Source organism: Sturnira hondurensis, unplaced genomic scaffold (genome assembly GCF_014824575.4).
Source record: "Sturnira hondurensis isolate 20B ecotype Veracruz unplaced genomic scaffold, ASM1482457v3 Scaffold0022017, whole genome shotgun sequence".
NCBI classification, from domain to species: Eukaryota; Metazoa; Chordata; class Mammalia; order Chiroptera; family Phyllostomidae; genus Sturnira; species Sturnira hondurensis.
The window spans coordinates 4240970-4266847 of NW_028094648.1; the positions used below are offsets into that span (position 1 = coordinate 4240970).

The 25878-nt window shown below is 44.4% G+C and overlaps 1 protein-coding gene across 1 annotated transcript in view; it reads left to right on the forward strand.

Moving 5' to 3' along the window:
• IGFBP7 (insulin like growth factor binding protein 7) overlaps positions 1-25878 on the forward strand; it is a 72249-nt gene that overhangs the window by 46051 nt on the left and 320 nt on the right. The window contains exons 2-4 of the mRNA XM_037034164.1: positions 15379-15488; positions 23445-23561; positions 24196-24322. Coding sequence (XP_036890059.1) covers positions 15379-15488; positions 23445-23561; positions 24196-24322 — 354 coding nt within the window. The remainder of the gene's footprint in view (positions 1-15378; positions 15489-23444; positions 23562-24195; positions 24323-25878) is intronic.

A 25878-nucleotide genomic window follows, 5' to 3' on the forward strand; every position in this document is an offset into this window, starting at 1 on the left:
GGTAAATTCAAAGGAAGTAGTGGATGTAAAAACTCTGTGTGGAGAGTAAAGCCCAATTCCAGTATTAAGGATTACTATTTCCCCTGAGAGGGACACCCCAGCTGCATCTCACCTCTTTGAACGTGCTGATTCCCTTGCCTGCAATTTCCTTACCCACTTCACCCACTGTCTTTAACTTTGGAAAGCCCTTTTTCCTCTTCCATGAATTTGGTTCTGACCCACTCAGTCAAAATATTTATATATATATATATATAAATATTGTACATATTTATATATATATATATATAAATATATATTTAATACATACATACATACATACATATATTTAATACATACATACATATACATATACATACATATATATATATACATATATATCACAGGGCCAGCCATACTTTGTCCATATTATAATTGCTTATGTACTTGTATATGTGTCTACGCTTCCTGGGCTGTAAATCCCCACCAGGTAAGGAGTCCGACCACATCACTTTCCATCCCTCACATCACCCAGCACAGCACTCAGTTCACAAGGGACCTGAATGAATTCATCTGCTCCACATTTCTATCTGCTTCATGCCGCACAGTGCTGAAATTTGGTTTATTTAATGTCACTGTGGGTCCTTCTCAGCTTTTATACCATTTCCAACCGGGACTTTCCTTTAGAGGATGAATTCAGCTGGGCCACAGTGGAAGTTAACACTCTTATTAAGGGTTGGATGTTACAGTTAATGACGAATGGATGGCATTTTTCTTTTGATATCCCCTAAGTATTAGGAATTAAATGTCTGGCCAGCCCAATTTTACCTGGTGATCAGTATGCCCCAGGCCATTTTTAAATCAGCTTTTGAGCATATTGCTTGACCCTGGGAAAGCTCTCCGGTGCTGGCATTGTGGAATACTTGTGGAATTGTTATTCCTCATTACTATAGTGCAGGTAAAAATACTGCTTTCTCATTTCAAAAAATTGCTTAGAACTGTCTTTGAATGGGATTTATCTCAGCTCCAGCAATCATGACCCTCAGTTCTCATGCAGGCCAAGCTCCCATGGGTATGTGGGTAGAATTTGGAGACAGATTGCATGTTTAGCCAACGACATACTTGCCCCAAAAGGCTTGTTCTTATTATTTCTATTTGAGCCTCCTTTGAGTTCTCTTCTCTTCAAGTGACCATTTAACTGGTTTATGGTCCCAGAGACCATAATCCTTTCCCATGGACAGATAAGTCTGGTCCTTCTCATTTTCTATCTCCTCCTTCATTCGCAAGCAGAACAGCATCTTCTCCCTTGTGAAAAGCATCATCTTTGAGGCTCCCCACTTCCTAAAGGAGTCACCCCTTTACTAAAGAGATTCCCTGAAAAATGTACCCAAAAGGACTGAGGAGGCGTAAGCTGCACCTTCCAAGTCAATTTCAGGAAGATCGAGGACATTCTCTTCCCAGGTCTCTAAAGAACAAGTTTCCTACTTTTCTGTATGGCTGCTCTGAAGAGGTGCCAAATCTGAAATTCCAGCTGCTCTCTGCGGAAACTATCAAACAAAAGAATAAAATCTCTAGGGCCAGAGCTGGTGGCCGCTCCAAGGAAGACCTAGGGAGGGGAAGGGGGCTTCTACAAGGGGCCCAGGCTTCTCCCTGAGGCTCACCTCGCCTGTAGGGCACTTGGCTTGTACAGTTGCTCCCAGTTCTGGTAAAGAAGCAACATCCTCCTTTCAAAGCCAATCCACTTGAAACCATGGAAACCCCTTTCCTTGTTTCTTCTTGTATTGTGAAAGGAATTAGCAACTCAAGGAAAACAAAATCCAAACAAAGAAAAAAAGCACCACTAATTACAGAAAAATAATCACTGCCTGAAATTAATCACAGTGCCACAGTAAAGATGTCTGGTCCTATAAATCCCAGTAAAAGCAGGAATGAACAAACCCAGGTCCCCAGGGCCCCTATTTCCAGGGTAGCTACTCCTCTGTACATTGGCACAGCTTTCCCTCATCTGCTTCTCATTTCTCAGAGCTCATACCCACCAGGTTGGGCTCCAGGTTGTCCCCCACCGGATAAGAACAAGTGGGACTTGCCTCACTAGTGAAAAATACAGTGTCCCATTCAAAGCCCCCCCCCCCACCGCCCCCTGCCCAGGTCCCACTAGATAAGCCCTGTGGTCAGAGCGCCACACCTACCTATTTCCCTGGTCTTCAGACCTCATTGTTTGGCACTTCTGAGCCACACTGAACAATCTAGCTCTTCTGGTCCAGATGGTCCAGTGCCCCCACAACTAGCATCTTCTGTGATGTGAATTTCCCCTCAGAAAGAATGTCTTGTAGTTGTGCTGGAACACAGTGTGTTCGCAGTGATTGGCAACACAAGTACACAGTTGTAAGCAAAGGAAGTACCCAGGACACGTGTACCCACAGGGTAAGAGGGGTGCTCTGCTCCAGTGTGAGCCAGAGGGTCAGCACTAGAAAATACAGAACAGGGGGAAAAGACATGATAAATCCTACCAGGAAGCTGGGAGGAAATCTGAGAACACTCAACAAAGCAGAGATAAACAAAGGATGAGACTAGGGGTAAACAGCGGAGAGCTTTCCAGTCTGTGGACCTCACAAAGAAGTACAGAAAGTAGCCAGAGGGCACAAGTAAGAGAGAGAAAAACACTGAGAAAGAACAGGGGGAGCTGTTATGCTGGCTGATTAATGTCTGGGGTTGTCGGCCAAGGAGGCAACTGTAACCCAGAAAGAAGTGAAAAGAAGGCTGGAGCCTGAAGGCAAAAAACATCACCAAGTAAAAATGCCAGGCACAAGCACAGCAGGCCCCAGCGCTGCTCCCAGTCTCCACGGCCGTTCCCTCGCACACAGACCCCTTGTGTTTCACCCTGCTCCTGGCCTCTCAAGGCCAAGTCTAATGTGTCCAGCCAGACCGGCGATCTGACACGAAATGCGCAAAGGCAAAGGGTCCTGATTTAGCGGGGTTTTATTTAAGCCCCACAGACTCCTGTGCAGCGCCCCTCCTCTGCACACTACCATTAAGGGTAGGGATTCCGAAGGCAAGAGAGGGCAGGGGCGGGGCTGGGGCTGTGAACCAAATGCTTTATTTAAGGAAGAGGGACAGTAACACAGGAGAACTGCTAAACTCTGAGAGCAGGCAATTTAGAGCTTTGACCAAAAAAAGGGGGCAAGTCAGACACTGCCCACTGTTCCCTGATATAGCTTAAAACAATGATGATAACAATGCAGTGTCGTTCTTGTCATCAGGTTTCTGTCCCCTTGCCCCTCCGGTCCAGCTCCCAGGCCTTTTCTCTCTTCTCCTTGAGTACTTGCATGTCCGGGTGTCCTTGGCCTCTCTCTAAAAAGACTTTGGAGCATTATGTCTTCAAATCTGCCTTCCTGTCCTCCTCTCTTACTTCCCACCTTCCTGTCTTTCTCATCATCTGACTTACTCCTGTTCTGAAGTCGTGTTTGAACTGAGTGGTTCCTTCTATGGAGCTTTTCAAAAGTCCCAGTGTCAGACTCCACGCCCAGCCCCAGGGGAGACTCTGGGAGTGCTGCCCAGGCCTGGGTACTATGAAACTCCGCCAGAGGAGCCCAGCGTGCAGCCAGGGCTGGCAACCACTGCAACGGAGAACCCGTCTTAGAGCCGGTTTCTGGGTGTCTGCAGCTTGCCTAGTTGGCTCAGCGTGTCTGGTGCCTGTTATTCCTGCTGACTCCCCTCTTCGAGATCTTTCCCAACGTGCCTAACCTTCCCGAGACCGAACAACCCTATTCCCGTTGATAACTCCTGGTCTGAAAGGGGGACCCTGTGTGCTGCACTGACTGACCGCTTCCACAGGCTGTCTCCAGAGCTGTCAGCCCGGCCTGCGGATTTGCTGGGACTGCTACAATGCAAAACTCTTCCTTGGTCTGAGAGGGGAACTGGGGGCTTCTCGAGTTCTCAGGGAGCTGAGGAACTTTAGTCTTCCACTACAGACCCAGGTGGGAGGCACCCTGGTACCCAGGCTGTCCCCTGGACAGGGGACAGCAGAGGTGACTCCATGGTAGTATCTTCCCAAGGCCTCCTGGGAATGAGGCCCCAGCCTTCTTGTTTCCCACGGTGTTCTAGGCGCTAGGCTTAGCAAGACCAACCCTCCTCAAGTTGAAGGCCACGGGGAAGTTCCTCACATCCTTCTCCCCAGGGGCAAGGTTCAAGAACATCAATTTCTTTGGGACCCCGCAGACTGCAACCCTTGTTATTCAGGACAGAGCCCACGGGCTGAGACTAAGCTTTGAGGGTAGGTGAGCCTGCAGGCTCGGGAAGACTTCCCCTCACAGCTCGTTTCAGGAAACACTTCCTGATGCCTGACATGCCAGCACTGGGTGTGCATGTAGGGCAGAGGGTGGATGGGATCTTAGGGAGGAAGTGTGCTGGGGAACCCACTGTCCAAGTTTCTGGGAATCCCAGGATTAGGTGGCAGTGAGCGCCTTCCTGTGGAAACTTCCCCACTTGATTCAGTGCTTGTGGAAGAGAAAAAGGTGATCCCAGGTTTTAATTCGTTGAATTTAAGGTGTGTCATAGTCCAGACAGGACAGGCCCATGAAATGTGGAAAATATTTCCAAGACTCCAGTAACATGAACAAGATACACCCCCATCCCTAGGGCATTTCCCTTCATAAAGGTATGCTGTATATAGTCAGTCCTTTCATTGTGCTCAAACCAAATAAAAATCTAGCCTGCTGATTTAATTTGTGTGGACATCAGTCAGCCTGGTATTATGATGGTAGCCGTAGTATTTCAGCTTCCATGGAGCTCAGTGAATGAGCTCACCCCTTGGCAGTGTCGCTACCAGAGAGATCTCTCCACCTTACACATCGGAACTTGCCCTAAAATCTTTCATGGATTTACCTTACCTAATGCAGGCTTCCTCCAAAGATGGCCCTAGCCAACCAGAACCACCTGTGGGAAAGGAGGCCTCACACCCTGGAGTCAGATGCTTGGTCAGAACCCTACTCTTTCTTGTGCAAGAGTCATACAAGTTAGAGGGAAAGAATAAAAACACACAGTCAAGAAACAGATTCGTTTGCAGGCAACAAATCATTAAAAATCAGCTTTCTATGTTCCATGATAAGTTCAAACTTACGGTAATCATTTAGAGACACTGCAAGATTCACAATCATGATAGAAAGACCCGTGAATACTGTGACATATGACTGTAAAGAAATAGTCTAATACACTCCAGGAAGATTTCCAGTGTCAGAGACTGGGGCCAGCACAAGGTGTCTCATTACCCCAGAGGTGCCTAGGAGTCGGGAAGTGTAATTTACAGGGTCTGTGTGTGTCATCACCTGGTTGGTATCAGAATGGAAAGTCTGCTTCCAGATGGGCTGCTCCCATAAACAAGTGGCTGGCGGCTAAGCAATGCCTTAGCTGTCTACTTCTCTGCCTTAGCTGGGGTGGGACGAGGATAGGCTGGGGGTCACCAGGGAGCTTCCCTCTAGAGAGCTGCCAGGAGGAGAGCCACAGCTGTCCTCCTTGCATATGAAGGAACCCACCCAACCTACCCAGGGCTAAAACGTAAACTAGACAGTGTTTACCTTAGCACCACGGGTCCACCCCAATCGGTATCCTTTTCCCTTTCTCCATGGGGCTGAGCACGTCCGCATTGCCCAGGTGATAGCTCTAACGCAGCACATGTAAGCCCAGAGCCACCCTTTCCCCCTTCCCCAATCCAGTGCCTTCCTCACACTGACATCCCTGCTTCTGTCTGTTGGGTGGCAGCCTCCTCTTGCCCAGGCCCACAGCCTTTGACTCATTCCCCTCTTCCCCACATGCAATCCATTGCTGCATAGTGTTAGTTCTTCCTGAACAGTCTCAAGTCGGCCTCCTCCCTCTCTGTTCCGTCGCCACAAACCTGATTGAGGCCCCTAATCCCCGCTCTGTCTCAATCCTGCTGCAAAATCCTCTAAAATCGTCTCCTGAAATGCTACTTCAGTCACGTTGCTCCAGCATCCGGAGACCTGGGAGTCTCAGCTTCTCCCCAGGGCTCTCCCAGGGCTGGGTTGGTGCGCTCACTCTCCGTTCCTCGGGCAGGGTGGCGTTTTCCTGCCTCCACACCTCTGTTCTCTGAAGGTGAAAACCATCCTTGGCAGAAGGCCGACGTCTGAACTTCAGGGCCCACTCAGATGCTGTCTCCTTTTCCTAGCCACCCCAGGTTCAAGTGATGTGTTTCCTCCATTCCCTGAATAAGCAAGTGATTTGTATCAGCTCTAATCACAAGGAATTTACTTTGAAATAAAAACAACGGCTAATACGTATTATTTACTGCAGGCCAGGCACTGTGCTAGTTCCTGTATCTTGTTTAATCTTTCTGATAGTCTAATGACTTAGGCATCATTACCCCATTTCACAGATGGATAAACTGAGATGTTAAATGAAGGATGCAGTGTCACGTAACTCAGTGTGGTAGAGCAGAGCTCCTGCTTCCAAGGTCTATGTTCCCAATTCACCACAGACCACCACCTTCCCAGCATTTGTTCTCAGTCTAAATGCACTGAACCTCCCCCATCCCACATCAGTGGATCATATTTAGAAAAGAGGAAGCAATTCTCACACACTTTTCTGTGACAGTGCTTGGCAGGGCCTCATCACTATAAACTATTGGTTTTTCATTCCCACTAAAGTGTGAATGACTAACAGCAGCTACCATGACTGGATAACTTCTCCTTAAACTAATACCCTGAAATTAAACCTAAACTATGCTGTTTAAGGTTTAGTACTTTTGTTTCCTACTCTTGCTGTCCTCAGCTGATACCCTTGAGTCTGAGAGTGAGATTCCCATACCAAGGTCCAGCTGCTAAGACACCCCACCTCTGGAAGTTCCCGAAATGACTTGCCTTGGCAAGTGGCTTCACTCTTTAATTAGCCATACAGCTACTGCTTCCCCTTAGTTAATATCAGGAAGTTTACACATGTTCCATCATCCCCTTCCCCATCTTGGCCATAGTGCTTTCCTACTATTCTTTTCCCATGCTGTACTTTTGTTCGGTGCTTTTCCCTTCAATGTGTTATCGGAATTCAATCTGCAGATTTTTGCCAAGTTGTCTGAACTCTATCTCCATATGTGGTACCTCAGGTCTTTCCTAAACCCTCCTTTTTTGTATGAATGCACAAGTTTTACATGAGCTATTCCAGGACCCAGCCTCATTAAGAGTCAAGATGGCTGAGGGTTGCCCTGACCAGTGTGGCTCAGTGAGTTAGGTGTCATCCTGCAAAGCAAAAGGTCGCTGGTTGGATTCCCAGTCAGAGCATATGCCTGGGTTGTGGGCCAGGTCCCTGGTTGGGGGCGTGCAAGAGGCAACCAATTGATGTTCTCTTGTACCTCAACATTTCTGTCCCTCTCTTGCTCCCTCCCTTCTCCTCTCTCTGAAGAGGAATACATAAAATCTTTAAAAAAAATAAAAAGATGAGTGTGGATTGCCCACCTACCAAAACTTACAGAAGTCTTTAAACTTAGCTGTCTAAGACATATTAATAAATACTCAGTGAGGGCTTTGTGGAGGTCAAGATGCCCTGTGACTGCTCTCAGACACATTCATGAGAGGGACGTTCACTTCTGTGCCCAAAGAGATTCTCAGACCTGCTCTGGTTTCCTCTTCTGTAAAAATAGGTAAGTGGCTTGTTCAAGGTCTCTGGGCTATAAACGGCAGACAAGATTCCAGAGCCAAGTTTTCTGTCCCCAAGAGTGCTTCCTTTTTAGTGGTAACATGGTAAGGACATCTTAGGTCATGTCTGAAGAGTGTTTTGTGCTCTGAAGGAGACAAGGAAATTGTTCACATACTTCTTTTACATCTTCCCCATGCTTTTTATAGGATAATAAGTTTTAACTCTGTTTTCTTTACTACAACTTTATGAAAAAGCAGCTGGAATGAATTGCTTGTCAGATTCAAAGTTAATTCTATTTCAGGGTCTTCTTCTCATGACATTTGTGTATTTTGTGAGGAATGTCCTTCTGAGCTTCTTCAGAACCAAGTCAAAATATTCCAGATTTGAATCCATTCACCCACATTAACCAATAAATTTAATGTCACCCCAATAAATTTAATTAAAAATAAACAAATAAGCAAATCCACCCATCTGTAATTCTTCCTTTTGTATAGCTTTAGTGATTTCACAGAACATTGTTATTTCCAGGTTATCACCGAATTTTCCTCAGGTGATCTGCTAGTCAGCTGGTCATTTATGTAGAACTTAATGAAAAGGGGCTAAAAAGGATGAACAGACAGGTAGGGTGTCTAAGGGAGACACCTAATTCCTTCTAGGTACTTTTAAGGTGACACTAATTCATTAAATTGAATTTTAGTATTTCTTCCAAATTTACAATTTTCTTCTTCCTTGCTACATCTTCACTTAGGATCTGGCCGTCTTTCTTTTCACCTTTTTCTTTTTCCTCCTTCTCTTCTACTTCCTCTCTCCCTTCTTTTTTCTTCCTCTTTCTTTTCAAGGAATGATTTTTAAAAAGGCACCATTCGTGATGGAAGGAGACTTGACTTGGGGGGTGAACACACAATACAGTGTACAGATGATGTGTTGTGGAATTGTGTTCCTGAAACCTGTATAATTTTGTTATCCAAAGTCACCCCAATAAATTCAATAAAAAGGAGAAATTATAATGATAAACAATCAAACAAAAAGACACTGTGTTTGGTTACTGGCAACAATTATAAATAAGAGATCAAAAAATGAACTTAGACTTCCGGCCAAGATGGAGGCACAGGTAGACACACTAATACCTCCTCACACAACCAAAAGAAGGACAACAAATTTAAAAACAAAAAACAACCAGAACTCCCAGAAAACCAAATTGTATGGAAGTCTGACAATCAAGGAGTTAAAGAAGAAACACTCACCCAGGCTTGTAGGAGGGGTGAAGACCAGCAGCTGGACAGAGAGGACTCTCGGCGAGGCAGCGGCTGGTGGACCTGGCTGTCCCATATTCACATGCAGATAAACTGGGAGAAACAACTGGGGAGTGAGACAGACTACAAAACCCAGGGTCCCAGCACAGGGAAATAAAGCCTCAAACCTCTGACAGAAAACACCTGTGGTGGTTGAGGCAGCAGCAAGAGAAACTCCCAGCTTCACAGGAGAGTTTTAGGAGAGACCTGCAGCGACCTAAAACATACACAAGCCCACCCAGGAATCAGCACCAAAAGGGCCCACTTTGCTTGTGGGTAGTGGGAGAAGTGACTAAATGCAAGCAGAGAGTGGAGTGAGCACCATTTATCCCTCTTGGACCCTCCCCCATATAAAGCATCACAACACAGCCATGTGAGTTGCCTCACCCAGGTGAGCACCTAAGGCTCCACCCCTTATATGTAATAGGTGTACAGAGACAAAAACAAAATAGCCCAAATGAAAGAACAGATCAAAGCTCCAGAAAAAATACAACTAAGCAACGAAGAGAAAGCCAACCTATCAGATGCACATTTCAAAACACTGGTAATCAGGATGCTCACAGAATTGGCTGAATATGGTTGCAAATTAGATGAAAAAATGAAGGTTATGCTAAGTAAAGTAAGAAAAAATGTACAGGAACCAACAGTGATGGGAAGGAAACTGGGACTCAAATCAACAGTTTGGACCAGAAGGAAGAAAGAAACATTCAACAAGAACAAAATGAAGAAACAAGAATTCAAAAACATGAGGAGAGGCTTAGGAACCTCCAGGACATCTTTAAACGTTCCAATATCCGAATCATAGGGGTGCCAGGAGGGGAAGAGGAAGAGCAACAAGTAAAAATATTATTTGAACAAATAATGAAGGAGAATTTTCCCAATCTGGCAAAGAAAATAGACTTCCAGGAAGTCCAGGAAGTTCAGAGAGTCCAAAAAAAGTTGGACCCAATGAGGAACACACCAAAGCACATCATAATTACATTACCCAAGATTAAAGTGAAGGAGAGAATCTTAAAAGCAGCAAGAGAAAAGGAGACAGTTACCTACAAAGGAATTCCCATTAGACTATCAGCTGATTTCTCTAAAGAGACCACATGGGCAAGAAGGGGCTGGAAAGAAGTATTCCAAGTCATAAAAGGCAAGGACCTACATCCAAGATTGCTTTATCCAGCAGAGCTTTCATTTAGAATGGAAGGGCAGATAAAGTGCTTCTCAGATAAGGTCAGGTTAAAGGAGTTCATCATCATCAACCCCTTATTATATGAAATATTAAAGGGACTTATCTAAGAAAAAGAAGAGGATAAAAAATATGAACAGTAAAATGACAACAAGCTCAAAGCTATTAACAACCAAACCTAAAACAAAAACTAAAACAAACTAAGCAAACAACTAGAACAGGGACATTCACAGAAATGGAGATCACATGGAGGGTTATCTGCAGGAGAGTGGGAGGGGGAGAGAGGGGGGAAAGATACAGAGAATAAGTAGCATAAATGGTAGGTAGAAAATAGTCAGGAGGAGGTTAAGAATAGTATAGGAAATGTAGAAGCCAACGAACTTATATGTATGACCCACAGACATGAACTAAAGTGGGGGGATGTGGGTGGGAGGGGGTGTGCAGGGTGGAGGGGAAAACGGGGCAAATCGGACAACTGTAATAGCATAATCAATAAAATATATTTAAAAAAAGAAATGAACTTTAAAAGTTGAGAAAATCAAGAGATTGAATCAGAACAGAATCATGAAAGTTAAGAAAGGAAACGGAGCAGCCTGGTTTGGATACAGTCATCTGAGATGGAAAGACATGAGTGGGTTTGAGGTGGGGACACCCTGGGGCAGACAGTCTTCACCAGCCACCAGGCAGCACTGTGGGCAGCTTGGTTGCTGCCTGGAGTGGCCCAGGGTGGGAAAAGGGTGGAGAAAGGTAGTGGCAGTCATTTAATTCTATACACAGGATGTCTGCCAGACAGGTGTGTGTGAGCAGCCTGAAGTCCTTACCCAAACAATGGCAAGAATAAATAAATAAGGGAACCCACCCTGCCATTTGTCCCTGTACACGTACATATTCTGTGACTTGCTTTAAGTGGAGCCCAAACACCAAGCATGATTTAGATGGGGGTGCTGTTGTTATCCTTGGCCTGGCCTCCAGGACTGGTTTTGAGCTTTCTGCCTGACAATGGGCTCAGAGTACACTAAAGCGTTCTTAAAAACAGAAATAAATGCTGGATCCGCTTTGGCATTCTTAGAAAGGAGGCACAGTGGAAAGATTTAGAAGTTACTTGGTAAAGAGTCATTTTGCTGAGCACTCTTCTGAAGTGGAATTGAGTTGCACAATAGGCGATTTGCAGTGATTGTGTGCGGGGAAACTGCTTATCAGTGGAATGTGGGGAGGGGAGTGCGGTGTTGTGGGATCTGCCCTCCTGATATTAGGGAAATAGCCCTAATATTTCCACCATCGTCTCTTCCATGCAAGACTTGTCCACTTGCTTTCTCTGAGGGTTATCATTTAGTCCCTTCCTTACTTTTCCTAATCCTTACTCATCTTTCTACAATGCTGCTGCTTTCTGCCTTTATCAAGAATTTCTCCATTCCACTTTTGTATTCTGAGGTAATTTCCAATTTCCAGCCCAATGAGTGGCAAGTCTCCAGGCAGAGTTTAGTGAGTACATGACCCTGTGGGTGTCAGCACTGAACGAAGTAAGCAGGAAGAATCCGAAACCTGTAGATTCGTCCAACGCTAGGAAGTCAGGTGAAGCTAGCCTGGCCTGCAACTACTGGAGAAGTTTGGCTGATCACTAGAATATTAGTCTAATCATTGATCTGACTTTTCCTTTGCAAGAGACCACGTATCGAGCATTAGCCCTTTCCAGTTTAGAAACTGTTACTGAATCCAACATTGTTCGAGGGCTTTTGAAATAGCCGTGGGTTTTTGTAAACGTTGTGCAGCAAACCAGTGTGAATGGCCCCCCCTCGGCCCCTCCATCCATCAGCTCAACAGGAGTCAGTGAGCAATACAGACTGTTGCTGCTCGGAAATCCAGCGGAATTCCTGGGGTAGCCTGGTGGCAGAATCAACGACATCATTTGTATTTTTAGGATGGTCCAAATATTTACTCAGCTCATTAACCGAAAGTATTATATGTATTCCAAGGATTGGGAGAGAGGAGGAGAAACCTACAGTATAACTTGTCCTAACCTCAAACCCCTGGTGATGGATCTCATTGAAAGTGTTTTAGGGCTCACGTTTGTTAAAGAATTCTTGCTGCTCCTTATATGTTCTACTTCCTGAAATAAGGAGAGGATTGGAGGGAGATGGAAATGATGGATCTGCCCTCTGTTCAGTGTTTCAGTTATAATACAATTAACTCTAAATTATACTGCGGTTGTTGGTCAGGGATAGACGCACAGATTGATGGGACAAAACGGAGAATCCCACAAGTAGGCTCCCATGTGTGTGGCTAATAGATTCACCACAAAGCCATCATTACAGTTCAGGAGGGAAAAGATGGTCTTTTCAACAAATGATGCCAAGGCAAGTGGATGTCCTTTAGGGGAAGTGGGTGAACTTTGACCTCTTCTTCATAGCATACACAAAAATTAATTAAAGATGGACCACAACCTAAAACGTGCAGGGTGAAACCATAAAGCTTAGAGGAGAAAACAGGAGATCTTTACAGACTTGGGCTAGGCAAAAATGTCTTTACCAGGACACAAAACACACTAATCATAAAAGAAAACTTGAGCAATTGGACTATATTAAAACTAAGACTATCTTAGTTCTTAAATCACGCCGTGGGAAGAGCCCACAGCAGGCAGTGACAGAAGAGCAGGCGGGAATCCCGCCTGTACTCCAGAATCTGCCTCTGACAAAGAGGAATGGCCCCGCCATCTGCTGGGCAGAGGGTGTGAGTTCAACTCAGCGGCATGTTGCCAGGCGCAGGCACTCGGAGCCCTCACCGTGAGAATGCCCCACGTTCCTCGTGAGGTGTGGGTACGTGAGCTTTGCTCCTGAGCCCCTACACATATCTGAAGACTGGTGTATTCTTCTCAGAGGGTCCCTTGAGGTCCCCTGAGCTTTGATGTCATCCTGCTAAGTCCATGCATGGGAATGAGGACAAAGCCACAGAGGGGTTCTCAGAGAGGTGAGTGAAAGCAGTTCAAAGTCCAGCCAGATCCGGTCATGTGGTGTCCAAGGCCTTGTGGTCCCAGGGCCCTGGAGGAAGCCTGGGACGGGGGGAGGCCCAGCGCAGCCCTTTGTGGGGTTGGGTTGCTGTGGCCAGACAAGGAAGCATCTGAGACAGGGCCAGAAACACACACAAACAGCCCCTCCGTGCTCACCGTGTCCATGTTTACAACAGAAAAGTCCAGACCCCCAGCCAAGACAGGGCTTCCTCTGCAGGCCCGTGGTGTGCGGGGAGGGGGGCGCAAAATATATTTAGAACTTTCAAAACTTTGATTGCTTTGCACATTCTTGCAAAGGAAAAAAAAATTAAAATGCCCCAGAGACTTTTTAAAAATCGGCTTCTAATCCTTTAGTTGAGTGGAAAAAATCTTACATGGTAGGATCATTTCCTTTCTGTTTCAAGAAATTAATGGTGTGCTGGAAATAGCCTGTTGCAAGAAGGGAGACTTCGTGTCCCTCGAATGCTGATTATGTGAGAACACTTTTTAGGCCTAGAGGGGAAGAGTGTCCTTTTCCCAGGACTCTGATCAGGATGACCCTGCAGTTAGCTGAAGGGCTGAAGCCCTGAGGCAGGGGAGAGCTGCCATTCAGAGGGAAGACTTAACTCATTCATTCTAGAAATAGTACTGAGCCTGAGGACTGCGCCAGAGGCCAGGTCTGGTTCTGGAGTAGTGCACTGTCATGGAGTGGGGGCACCCAGCTCCCACCTTCCCTCCCCTCCTCTGGGCTGTCCCCAGTCTCTCTGACGGTCCCTGGGGCCTGAAACCCGGCATTCTGAATTAGCAGAAGTAAAATTCTAATTTCCACCTATTACAAAGTAGGTACGCGTGTCTCTGCTGCTACAGGTGCTGGGGAGCTGGCACCTCAGCAAGAAAGAGCAGTAAGCAAGTACCAATCTTTCAGTATCTGTTGGCCTCAAACGGGCTGCCTTTCAGAACTGGAGCAGAAATCATGCCCTGGGTGCACTGGCAGCTGCTCTGGGTAACGTGTAACGCATTGACATCCGGAGACTCTCCCATAATGTCTTATCTCAGTATCAGTTGCCCCTCAGTTGATTAGAGCAGGGATGTGCACTTGTCCTGTGTAGAGACCAATAGAAAACACTTTAGGCCATATAGTCTTCACCTCAACTGCTCCACTCAGGGCATGGCTGTGTTCCAATCTCTGGGCTCTCCCTGACTGGTCCCATACCGGTGACTCTATTCAGACAGTGCTTTGACAGGTGCCCCCACTTGCCAGTGCCCACTGCCAGGGACCTGGACACTGAGAATCCTGGGGAAGAGCCCTCTCCTTGGGGGCCCTGGTCACACACCGAAGAACTGTCCCTGCTTCTCCTTTACCCACTGCCTNGCCCCTCAGTTGATTAGAGCAGGGATGTGCACTTGTCCTGTGTAGAGACCAATAGAAAACACTTTAGGCCATATAGTCTTCACCTCAACTGCTCCACTCAGGGCATGGCTGTGTTCCAATCTCTGGGCTCTCCCTGACTGGTCCCATACCGGTGACTCTATTCAGACAGTGCTTTGACAGGTGTCCCCACTTGCCAGTGCCCACTGCCAGGGACCTGGACACTGAGAATCCTGGGGAAGAGCCCTCTCCTTGGGGGCCCTGGTCACACACCGTAGACCTGTCCCTGCTTCTCCTTTACCCACTGCCTCCCCCAGCCCGTGCTGGGAAGAAAGACCCTTCCCTCCACCTTCTTCCTTGACAGCCAGGCCTCTTCTGTTCAAAAGTGTCTCCTTCCAGTCTCCCAGGTCACACGCACTCCATGCCAATCTCTTTCATGAAAGTTTCCATCCCTGCCCTATTGCCCCTGACTCGTCAGCCTCAGATCCTAAACTTCCTAAGGCAGGGACTACCGTCTTTTCAGGGTACTCAGTGCATTTTCGTGTATCTTCTAAGGTTTGTTTGTTTATTACTCAAGGAGTGGTTGTATGTCATCACCTCCCACCCCCTGAAATAAAAAACAGCTGGTAAATTTTTTTTAATTTTTAAATATTATAAAATTGTTTGTTAAATTATTTAAAATATTTTAAATAATTTAAAATTTTTTAAAGTTTTAAAAAATTTTTTCCTAATTATCATTTTTGTCTACATATGTGCATTCTTGAAGCACAGCTTAAAGCCATGCTGGTGACAGGAGGAAGCCCCTCTGGTCTTTGAAATTTGCTACAGAGAAGGCACTGAGGGTTGGCCTCAAACATAATCAAGTATTTATTTCCTATCATGCTGACTGACATTAAAGCCTTTAAAATATATATGTTTGTCTTTGTGCCTTCTCTTGTAGGTCCTTCCATTGTGACGCCCCCCAAGGACATCTGGAATGTCACTGGTGCCAAGGTGTACTTGAGCTGTGAGGTCATCGGAATCCCAACCCCTGTCCTCATCTGGAACAAGGTCAGTGACACGGATTTCAGAAAGACAGCCTAGACTGACAAGCTCCTCTCTTTCTGCCCAAGGGTGGTAATAACCTAAAATCCTCATCCTGTTCCATTGCCTGACCCCCCTCAATGGTGAAGCCTTATGCCAGTCTTCCACCTGCCTCCCCGAGTTCCAGCCAGTGATTTTACACAGAGCCTTTAGGAACTGGGGAACTATAATGCTGAACACCCCAACCCACCCTCTGAGCATGTACATGTGTGCACATGTGAGCATGCATGTGCTTCAATGTGTGAGCATGAGAGCTTGTGCATGCATGAGTGTGTGTGTGTGTCCCCATTGAAGTTTGAAGCGTGTGATTTAAGAACAGTGGTTAATGCCCCAGCCAGGTGGCTGAGCTGGTTGGAGCCTCATGCTGTGCATCACAAGGCTGCAGGTTTGATTCCCAGTCAGGGCACACACCTAGGTTGTGGGTTTGGTTCCTCCTCAGGACGTGTACGAGAGGCAGCAGATCAATGCTTCTCTCTTACGTCGATATTTCCCTCTCTCTCTCCCTCTTCCTCTCCCTCTAAAAGCAGTAAACATATCCTCAAATGAGTACTTTTTTAAAAAACAACAGAATAGTGATTAAAAATGTGAGTTCTTACTCAGGTTGGCTGAGTTCTCTCTAAGCCAGGGTTTCATAGCCTCAGCACTGTTGACATCTGGAGGCAGATAATTCTTTGTTGTGCCCTGTAAGGTGTTTAGCAGCATCCCTGGCCTCTACCCACTAGATGCTAGTAGCGCCCCCTCCCGGTTGTGACCATGAAACACATCTCCAGGCACTGCCAAATGTCCCCCAGGGGGAAAATTACCTAGATTGAGAAACACCGCTCTAGGCCTCGGTCTTCTCCTCTGCAGGATGAAAGTAGCGTGCAATTCTTGTAAAGATTACATGAAGTAAAGCAGGTAAAGTCACTTGGCCTGGTGTCAGATGCATTATTAGCATCTGGCTGCTAGGTGCTGTTCCTGGAAACGCTCCTTTTCCAGTGGCATTATCTTGTCACTGTCTTCACTCCGAGGCCAGCATAGTCTCAGCATGTCCGTAGAAGGGAAAACATTTGCTGGTTCAAATAACACTTGACGACTGTACGGTACATTATTTTATATTTCCTTTTTTATACATTTTGACGCGTTTAGATGCTACAACAATCCTGTTGCGTAAATGTCATCGGACTCGTGCTAACAAAAGGGAAATCCATTTAAGTAAAAAGGAAGCCACATTCTCCGCGGCAGGTTTCCTTCCCCAGCAAGCCCTGAGGTGGACATGGTCTCTTGATTACTCTGTTTGCTCCTAGCCAGAAGAGCAATTTTTGGAGCTTTGGGGAGGATTTTTGGCACCAGAACTCTTTGTTGCAAGTTGGAGAAACTCACTTAAAATTAGTTCAGGCAAAAAAGGGGGGAGGGGGGGTAAAGGGAGCGGGGGCGGAGCGGGTGGCGATTCCTCAAGGGCAGCCAGATCCCAGTACAGTGTGGTCAGGTTCTTTCCTCTTGACTCTGCTCACACTGTACTGGTGGTGGTGGTGTTTTTCCTTCCACCTCAGAAAACTTCCTCTACACTGTAGGCGATACTGTCACTGGCAGCTCCAATTTCACGTTATTACCACAGATTAATGACCCCAGAAGAAATTTCTTTCCGCTCTCTATCTATCCGCTCTCTATCTAGGGCATTGTAAAATTCCCACTGATCACCTGCCGACCTCTGGCGCCTCCATGTGGCCAGAGGGATGCATCGCCCCCACGGGGTCCTCTGGTGGGAGTGAATGCAGGGTTTTTCCAGAAAATGCCTGCGGGTGGGGTGGGTAGAGACAGCACCAGCTGTACCACAACTATTCTTTACAGCTTGAATTTCTGTTAAAGAAAGCAGTGAAATCTCACCTTAATAAGTAATTTTTTAAAGGGGAGCGAGGATCCATGAAGAGCAAAAAACGCAGCCAGTAGGAATGTACGTACCTCGCCGCCTCCGGCGAAAGCTGCTGAGGATCCTCACTGCTTATTTGGAAGCTATTGGTTATGGGGTGGGAGCGGGGCGGGGCGGGGTGCGGAGAGGAAGAGGCGGAGGAACGTTTGCAAAGATCAGGCCTACGGTGCTCACAGAGCTCTCTGTTGCAGCCGTCGCTCTAGGGATTGCACTGTGAGAAGCCAGGGTGACCCATGTGTCCCCGGACCGTGACTTCACTGACCAAGAATCTGGCCAAGAATAATTTCTTCTGCCCTCTCTCTGCCCCATCCCAGCTAACGGACAAATATACCAGGGGAACCAATCTGCCTGGGGAATCTTTTCCTTTAGGCTTCTTGAATTGCCTGGGGCAGGGCCCATGGGCTTCCCTGGGGCTTGTCAACTTGGGGTGGGGGTAAAGGACTTGGGGGCGGGGAGGGACAAGAGGAAAATAATGTTCTACATACTTGCCAGAAACGAGCAAAAACCCAGCCGATAGACTCTGTTGACTTTCCTCCACCCTCATAACCTAATTTGCCACGTTCATGACATGAAGCTGCTTTTTCAACCTGCACATCGATTCCTAATTGGGGCCCATGCTTGGGTTGTGGGCCAGGTCCCCACTGTGGGTTGTGTGAAAGGCAACCATGTATTGGTATTTCTCTCCCTCTCTTATTCCTGCTCTTCCCCTTTCTCTAAAAATGGCTAAAAAAATTTTTAAGTTACAAGGGCAATGTTTTAAAACGGGAAAATGAACCGAAATGGCCATATTTACATAAACCCCAGTAAGTCAGAGGTGATGCTTACAGGGAAGGTAAAACACCCACAATTCCTTTCAAATACCTGATGTTTCTGAGATGGGGAGGTTCCTATTCAGTTCTTTTTTTTCCTGCCTGAACATTTCTTCAGATATAGGCTTTTAACACTTCTAAGAATATTCTTTTTTTATTACAAATACACAGTAACTTGTAAGGAGAAACTATCCAAAGATGTATAAAGAGTTCATTCATAGTCTCCAATGTGAACTGCCCTGGTTTGCATCTTTCAAACCCTTATGTCCAAACACATACAAGTAAATGCCCTTTTATGCAGAGTTAGGTGAGAATATAGTGTCCACATCACTCTGAAACTTGTTTTGCTCCATAAATACTTGATGGGCATCCCTCCAGGTCTGCTCCCAGTAACTACATAATATCCCAAGTACAAGTGCACCATAGCCATTCAACAATGCTACCCTGAACATCCAACTACACATATCCTATGTGTAACATTTTCTTTTTTTCCCCCTATAGGATAGAGTTCCCCAAAAGTTCTGTGAACACATCAAAAGATTATAGTTTCACAGACATTGCAGATTACTCTCCATGTGGACTGCAGCAGCCCACGCGTCCCAGCAGTGTGGGGGGCCATGTCCCTGCATCCTCTCCAGCACAGAGCATCACCCCTCCTTTTAGTTTTTGTTAAAGATGGGTAAAAGTACCATCACATTATTGCTTTTTTCCTTGACTACATTGAGAATATTTTCATATTTGGACTTTCTCTTTTATAAGTTACCTGGTTCATATCCTTTATCCATTTTTTTTATTTTTTTAAAGATTTAATTTATCTATCTTTAGAGGGGAAAGGAAGGAGAGGAGAGAAATATTAATGTATGGTTGCCTCTCGTGCGTCCCCTGCCAGGAACCGGGAACTGGCCTGCAACCCAGGCACGTGCCCTGACTGGGAATCGAACCGCGATCGTGTGGTTCGCAGGCCCGAGCTCAATCCACTGAGCTATACCAGCCAGGACCTTTATCCATTTTTTTATTGAATTGTTTCTTGTTACCAGTCTGTGGCTTTGTACATTAAAGATATGGACCCTTTCTCCTGTATTATAAGTATTTTTTTCTAGAAAGTCATCATTTATTTACAGTGGCTGGGGGTCTGAAAGTTTTAACAGATGCATATTCTATTTCATCATAAACTCTCCTGAAACTTACCATAAAGGCACAACAAATGTGTTCTGGGCCCAGGCTGGGTATCTTCATTGGTTAGAGCATCAACCTGATGTTGTGGGTTCGATCTCTGGTCGGTACACATACAGGGGTCGACTAATGAATGCATAAGTAAGTGGAACAACAAAACGATGTTTCTGTCTCTCTCTCCCTCCCTTCCCCCACTCTCCCTCTTCCCCTCTGTCTAAAATCAATAAATAAAATTTCTAAAAAATATGTTTGGGGCTGTATAAACATCCTTTAAAGCTTCCATGAAATTTAGTAAGCCCTTAAAATGCATTAACCTATAGTAATCAGACTAAGCCCTCCTGCTTCTGTAATCACTGGCACTTTAAAAAATTTTTATTTGAGGCATAATTAACTCATAACATGGTGTTAGTTTCAGGTATACAATGTAACTGGTATTTGTAAACAAGGTGAAATCACCACACTATGTCTAGTTAGTATCTGTCACTTGAGGTGGTTACAAAGAACCTTTTCTTGCAATGAGAACTTTTAAGATGTTTCTTAGCAACTTTCAAACATGCAATACAGTATTAATTATACTCACCATGCTGTACATTACATCCTCATGGCTTCTGTATTATAACTGGAAGCTCGTATCTTTTGACCCCCTTCATCCATTTCTTTACCCCATACCCATCTCTGGCAACCACCAATCTGTTCTCTGTATCTATGAGCTTGGGTTATTTTGCTTTTGTTTTTGTTCTTGTTTTAAATTCTACATATAACTGAGATCAGACACTTGTCTTTCTCAGACTTATTCCACTTAGTATAATGCCCTGAAGGTCCATCCGTGTTGTTGCAAATGGCAAGATTTTCTAATTCTTATGGCTAAATAACATTCCCCTATATGTATTTACACCACACTGTCTTCGTGCATTTATCTGCCCAGGGACACTTAGGTTACTGCCATGTCTCAGCTACTATAATCAATGCTGCAATGAATATAAGGGTACAGATATCTTTTCAAGATGGTGATTTTGTCTCCGGCAGATAAGTACCCAGAACTGGCATTGCTGGATTATATGCTAACTCTATTTTTCTTTTTTGAGGAACCCCCATACTGTTTTTCATGATAGTTGTACCAATTTAAATTCGTACTAACAGTGCACAACGGTTCCCTTTCCTCCACATCCTCACCAGCACTATCTCGTCTTTTTCACTGTAGTCATTCTGACAGGGGTGAGATAACTCCTTGTGGTTTTGATTTGCATTTCTCTGATGATTAATGATGTTGAACATCTTTTCATATATCTGTTGGACATCTATATGTCTTCTTTGGAAAAACGTCTGTTCAGATCCTCTGCCGACTTCTTAATCTGATTTTGTATGTGTATGCTGTTGAATTGTATGAGTTCTTCATATATTTTGGATACTAACTTCATATGAAATTTGCTAATTCTCCCATTCAGTGGGTTGCCTTTTCACTTTGCATATGGTCTCCTTTGCCGTTCAGAAACTTTTTGGTTCAATGTAGTCCAACTTGTTTATTTTAGCTTTTGTCGTCTCTGCTTTGAGTCAAATCCAGAAAATCATCACCAAGACTGATGCCAAAGAGCTTACCACCTGTTTTTTCTTCTAGGAGTTTTGATTTCAGGTCTTATGTCCATATCTTTATTCCATTTTGAGTTAGTGTTTGTGTGTGGTGTAAGATAGTGGTCCAGTTTCATTCTTTTGCATGTGGCTACCCAGTTTTGCCACCACCGTTTATGGCACTTTTTTTTCTTAGTTGCTTATCGGCAATAGTAGGATTCAGGAAGATTTTGTTGCAGCTAAAATACAGACAGAGGGGCCTGACATGATTTCCTGGTCTCCCTCTGACTCTCTCCTTGATTGGCCCTTTACAATGAGCGGTCACCACTAGGCAGTTTTTTCTGCACTACAGGTATCTCAAGTTCAGACTTTGAGGCACTTCCTTGCATATTTGTACAATCACCTGACAAGTCACTTTTATCCACCTTCATCTTGTAAAACAAATAAAGAAAAACCTCCCCTTACACAAGCAAGCAGGTTAAAAATTCTTGACACCTTTTCTGTATTTTTAACGTGGTGTACTAACTTTTTACAATATATTAAAATGACTTCTGTTAAATGTAAGTATTCATTTTCCAATCAAAATAGTTGATGAGAACAATTTCTCTGTGTGTAGCAGATTAGGTTAATGGGCACCGAAAGGTCTTTACAAAGAGCTTCATGACCTAAGTCACAGTTGGTCAGACGCACGGTTTCTATGCTGCAGTGTTTTTCTGCTTTGGTCACACACAAAACCCTTCAAGAATCCTGAATTCGGTAAATAAAAACCAAAGATGTATTACTTTAGCCATTGAATCAAATTAATACTTACACATGAGAAACCATTTTTAAATAACTATTTCAAAATCAGCACTTAGCATAAACCATTTCTGCCAGCAACTGAGGAAACTGAAGGAAAAAGATGCTTGTTGAGTCTATCAGTTTTGTCTTATAACACTCATGAGAAACACAGAAAGATACCAGGTTTTCTCTGTTAGTGACAATGTGGAGAAACCCTAGGGGAGAAAAGCAAAGCAGCGAAACCCAGGCCTTCAAAATCAGTAACCCTGGATCCTTTCCATAGAGGAGGAGTGGGCCTGGACCCTACATGGTTTGCAGAGTCTCAGCCCTGGCATCAGAGAGCAGAGGAGACAGAGTGGGTCTGAAGCTGAGACGACAGTTTAGTAACACCACGTGGGGGGAGTGGGCTTACCTGTAGGGTGGCCAACACTGATGCGGGGTCAAAAAAATGTATATACTGTGGTCTGGCCTTTTTTAACTCAAGATTTGCTTCATTACAAAAGAAAAGGAAAAGGAAACAACCTGTTTGAAATTGTAAACTTTTTCTAATTACAAAGGTAATACCCATAATCATCAGCTTATCTTTTAAAGAACCTGGGATGGAATAAACATCACTTCATGTACCCTTTAAAAAAAAACCATCATTATAACAAGCTTGAAAATATATTTATCCTCTGTGACTCAATTCTACTTCTAGAAATTTATGCTAAAAGTATATTCATGGAGGAGCTACAAGTAAATTTTATTCTGTGAATTTTTGTGTATTTTCCGAAGTTTACATAATGAGCACAGTTTGCCTTTTTAAGTGAATGGGAAAGTTAGGACAATGTTCGCTACTGGCCTAAAATCAAGGTCAATTTTCTTAACCCACCCTGACCCTCATTATAAGATGTATAGGGCTAGGCAGCAAGTTTTGTCATGAGAACAATGACAGAGGTATGTACCTGACAGGCATTTTTTGTTCTCAGGACTTCAGTAAATATTTGATGAACCCTTTGCCCTCAAAGAGTTGGTATTGGCTGTGGACTCAACCTAGTTTCCACTGATGAGTGTGTTGAAGGAAGAACCCTGGATCTGGGCTCCGACACAAGAGCCCAAGCATCAAACCTACCTAGCACTGGGCGACACAGTTTGTCAAAGTCAGATACACCTTGGCAAGCAAGAGAAGGCCCAGCACTGAGGAGAACTTAAAAGGGCATGAGTGACTGTGGTAGCCAGTGGCAGGACAGTATGACATGTATTCCCCAAGCGTGCAGAAAAATATATTAATTTAAAACATGTAAGCTTAGAGGGAAACCGACAGGAATAGATCTGTATTTTTTTTAAGTATTCAGGAAAGTGGAATGTGAAAATTGCTAGTTTTAATTGAATTAGAATTTTGCCTTGGCTGGTGTAGCTCAGTGGATTGAGCACGGGCCTGTGAAGCAAAGGGTCACTGGTTCGATTCCCAGTCAGGGCACATGCCTGGGTTGCGGGCCAGGTCCCCAGTAGGGGAAACATGGGAGGCAACCACACATTGATGTTTCTCACTCTTTCTCCTTCCCTTCCCCTCTCTCTAAAAGTAAATAAATAAAATATTTTTTAAAAAATTTGATGTACCCCTTGTACAATTACAGAAATGTGGCCACTTCCAAGCTCATGATTCAGTGCAGAGAACAAAGTGACTATTTCCCCCCTTTTTGGCAGGTAAAAAGGGACGATGATGGATTTCAGAGGATAGAACTCTTGCCCGGTGACCGGGAAAACCTGGCCATTCAGACCAGAGGCGGCCCAGAAAAGCATGAAGTAACTGGCTGGGTGCTGGTGAGTACCCAGAGTTGGCGGGGATTTCTTTGTTGGGATTAGATTTGGCGGACCTGGCGAAGATGCCTGATGCACACCAGGCTGAACATACGTACATGGTGCTGCTGCTCCGCTTTCAGAGGAAACTGAAAAAACAGCAGAGGTTTGCTGGATATTTTGGAACTGACCACAAATAAACAAGAACTACAAAAATTGTTTTTCCCTAAGGGTTCAAAGCAAAATTCTCACAACTAACTAAATGATCCAAGCCATTAATTACTTTAGTCAACTATTACTAGTTACTTTCCTTTACTTGATCTTTGATAGCTATGAGTACTCAGGGGGATAGTACTTCAGTCATAAATCCTATCCCAGTTTTCCTCAAACTGATATATGCACCTCTCCAGTTTTTAACCTTTGCATTGTGACCAAAAGGACCAAGCGTGTCCGCATTTCCTCAGAGTATGAATCTTCCCAGCAGACCAAATATGGTAGCTGTATGATTCTCCTAGCACAGAACCTGCACTATTTCTAGCAGTATCTTTGCTGTGAATTCCCTGGTCATCTTAGGCAAATTATGAAATAATGACTTAACAGAATCCGCTAGAGAGAGAGAGGAGCAGCACAGAGGCACTAATGACCCTTTTTCTTCCAGTTATCCCCTCTCAGTAAGGAGGACGCAGGCGAGTACGAGTGCCATGCCTCCAATTCCCAAGGACAGGCTTCAGCATCAGCAAAAATTACAGTGGTTAATAGCTTACATGAAATACCAGTGAAAAAAGGTAGGTAATAAATCTCACAACCACTTAAAAATGACTAGTGCTCTGCTAATAAAGAACAGAACCAATTTGCAGTTATCAAACATAGCTCTTAATGAAATTCTGTAATGTTAGGAATCCGCAGGGCATTAAGTATGTAATCAAAGTGTGGAGTGCATAGCTCTAAGTCCTGTCAGACGGTTGATGGAATGCTATTACGATGACTTAGATGCTTTCACCTTATCTTACACAGATAAGAGACAAAAACTCAAACTTGACAAATGGCTTATGTTGGGTTGGCCACAAAGTTCATTTGGTCTTTTCTGTGAAATCACTCTAGGAATGCTTAGTTATCTTTAACTTCAAAACAATTTTGTTTTTGTACTGTGATAGGTGTCATATCAGCATTCATTTTTTACAAAACATCAAAATTGGTTAACTTTTGTGTAGCCGTGTTAATATTGAAGATGGAAGAAAATATGCAATATTTTAGGTATATTATGCTTTATTACTTCAAGAAAGGTAAAAACGCAACTGAAATTTAAAAAAAGACTCATGTAGTGGATGGAGAAAGTGCTGTGGATGATCAAATGTGTCAAAAGTGGTTTGCAAAGCTTTGTGCTGAAAATTTCTACTGGACGATGCTCCATGGTCCGATAGACCAGTTGAAGTTGAAAGTGATTAAATTGAGACATTAACTGAGAATAATCAACATTATATCACATGGGAGACAGCCAACATACTCAAAATGTCCAAATCAATGAAGTTATTGGTGAACATGAAAAATGTCTTTTATTTTACAGAAAAAAAACACATAGACTTTTTGGCCAACACAGTATTTCCCATAACTTTCTATCTATCTACACTTTTCCTTAGTGTTGTGATTATTAAACTCCCACTTAAAAGGAGACAATTTGGGTCTGTCACCTGGAGCTTTTACAAAAGCCAGAAAGGAGAGTACAGTGGCAAGGACCCAACTCTGTTCTGCCTACGCCCACACTCCACTGTCGAAAGCTCCCTGTAAGCACCCATCCTGGTGGTGTTAGAGTAATGCAGCTTTGCATTTACAGTGTACAGTTCTATTAGGATGATGCCTGGATTGACTTGTCTTTAAGCCAAAAATACAAAATTTACTGGCAGCATTTGTCAAATGATTCCTGCATGTGGATCACTCAGTTGTGGTATCAAAGGGAGAAATACCAAGTAAAGATGTTTCATCAGATTCTCTTCAGCCAAGATGTGTAAAGCCAGGAAATGAAACAGAGCAATAGCTAAGAGTCATGGGTTTGAGCCTCGGCTCTGCCAGTAATTATTCCACTTAAAATTTTCGATGAGAGCCGATGACAAAGGGAAGTTCTTAGCCTCTCTGGATCTCAACCTGCTCGTCTGTGAAATGTGTTCTGCCAGTTCTATAAGGTCCATTCGTAGACACAGACCAGTTCAACAAACTGGCCTTCCACATCTAAAATGGTATATAGCTCAACCTCCAAAGAGCACTCCCCCAGGTCATACATACGGTATATCCTTTATCTCCACATTTTAACATCATTTACTTGGAAACACTAAAATAGCTAAAAATC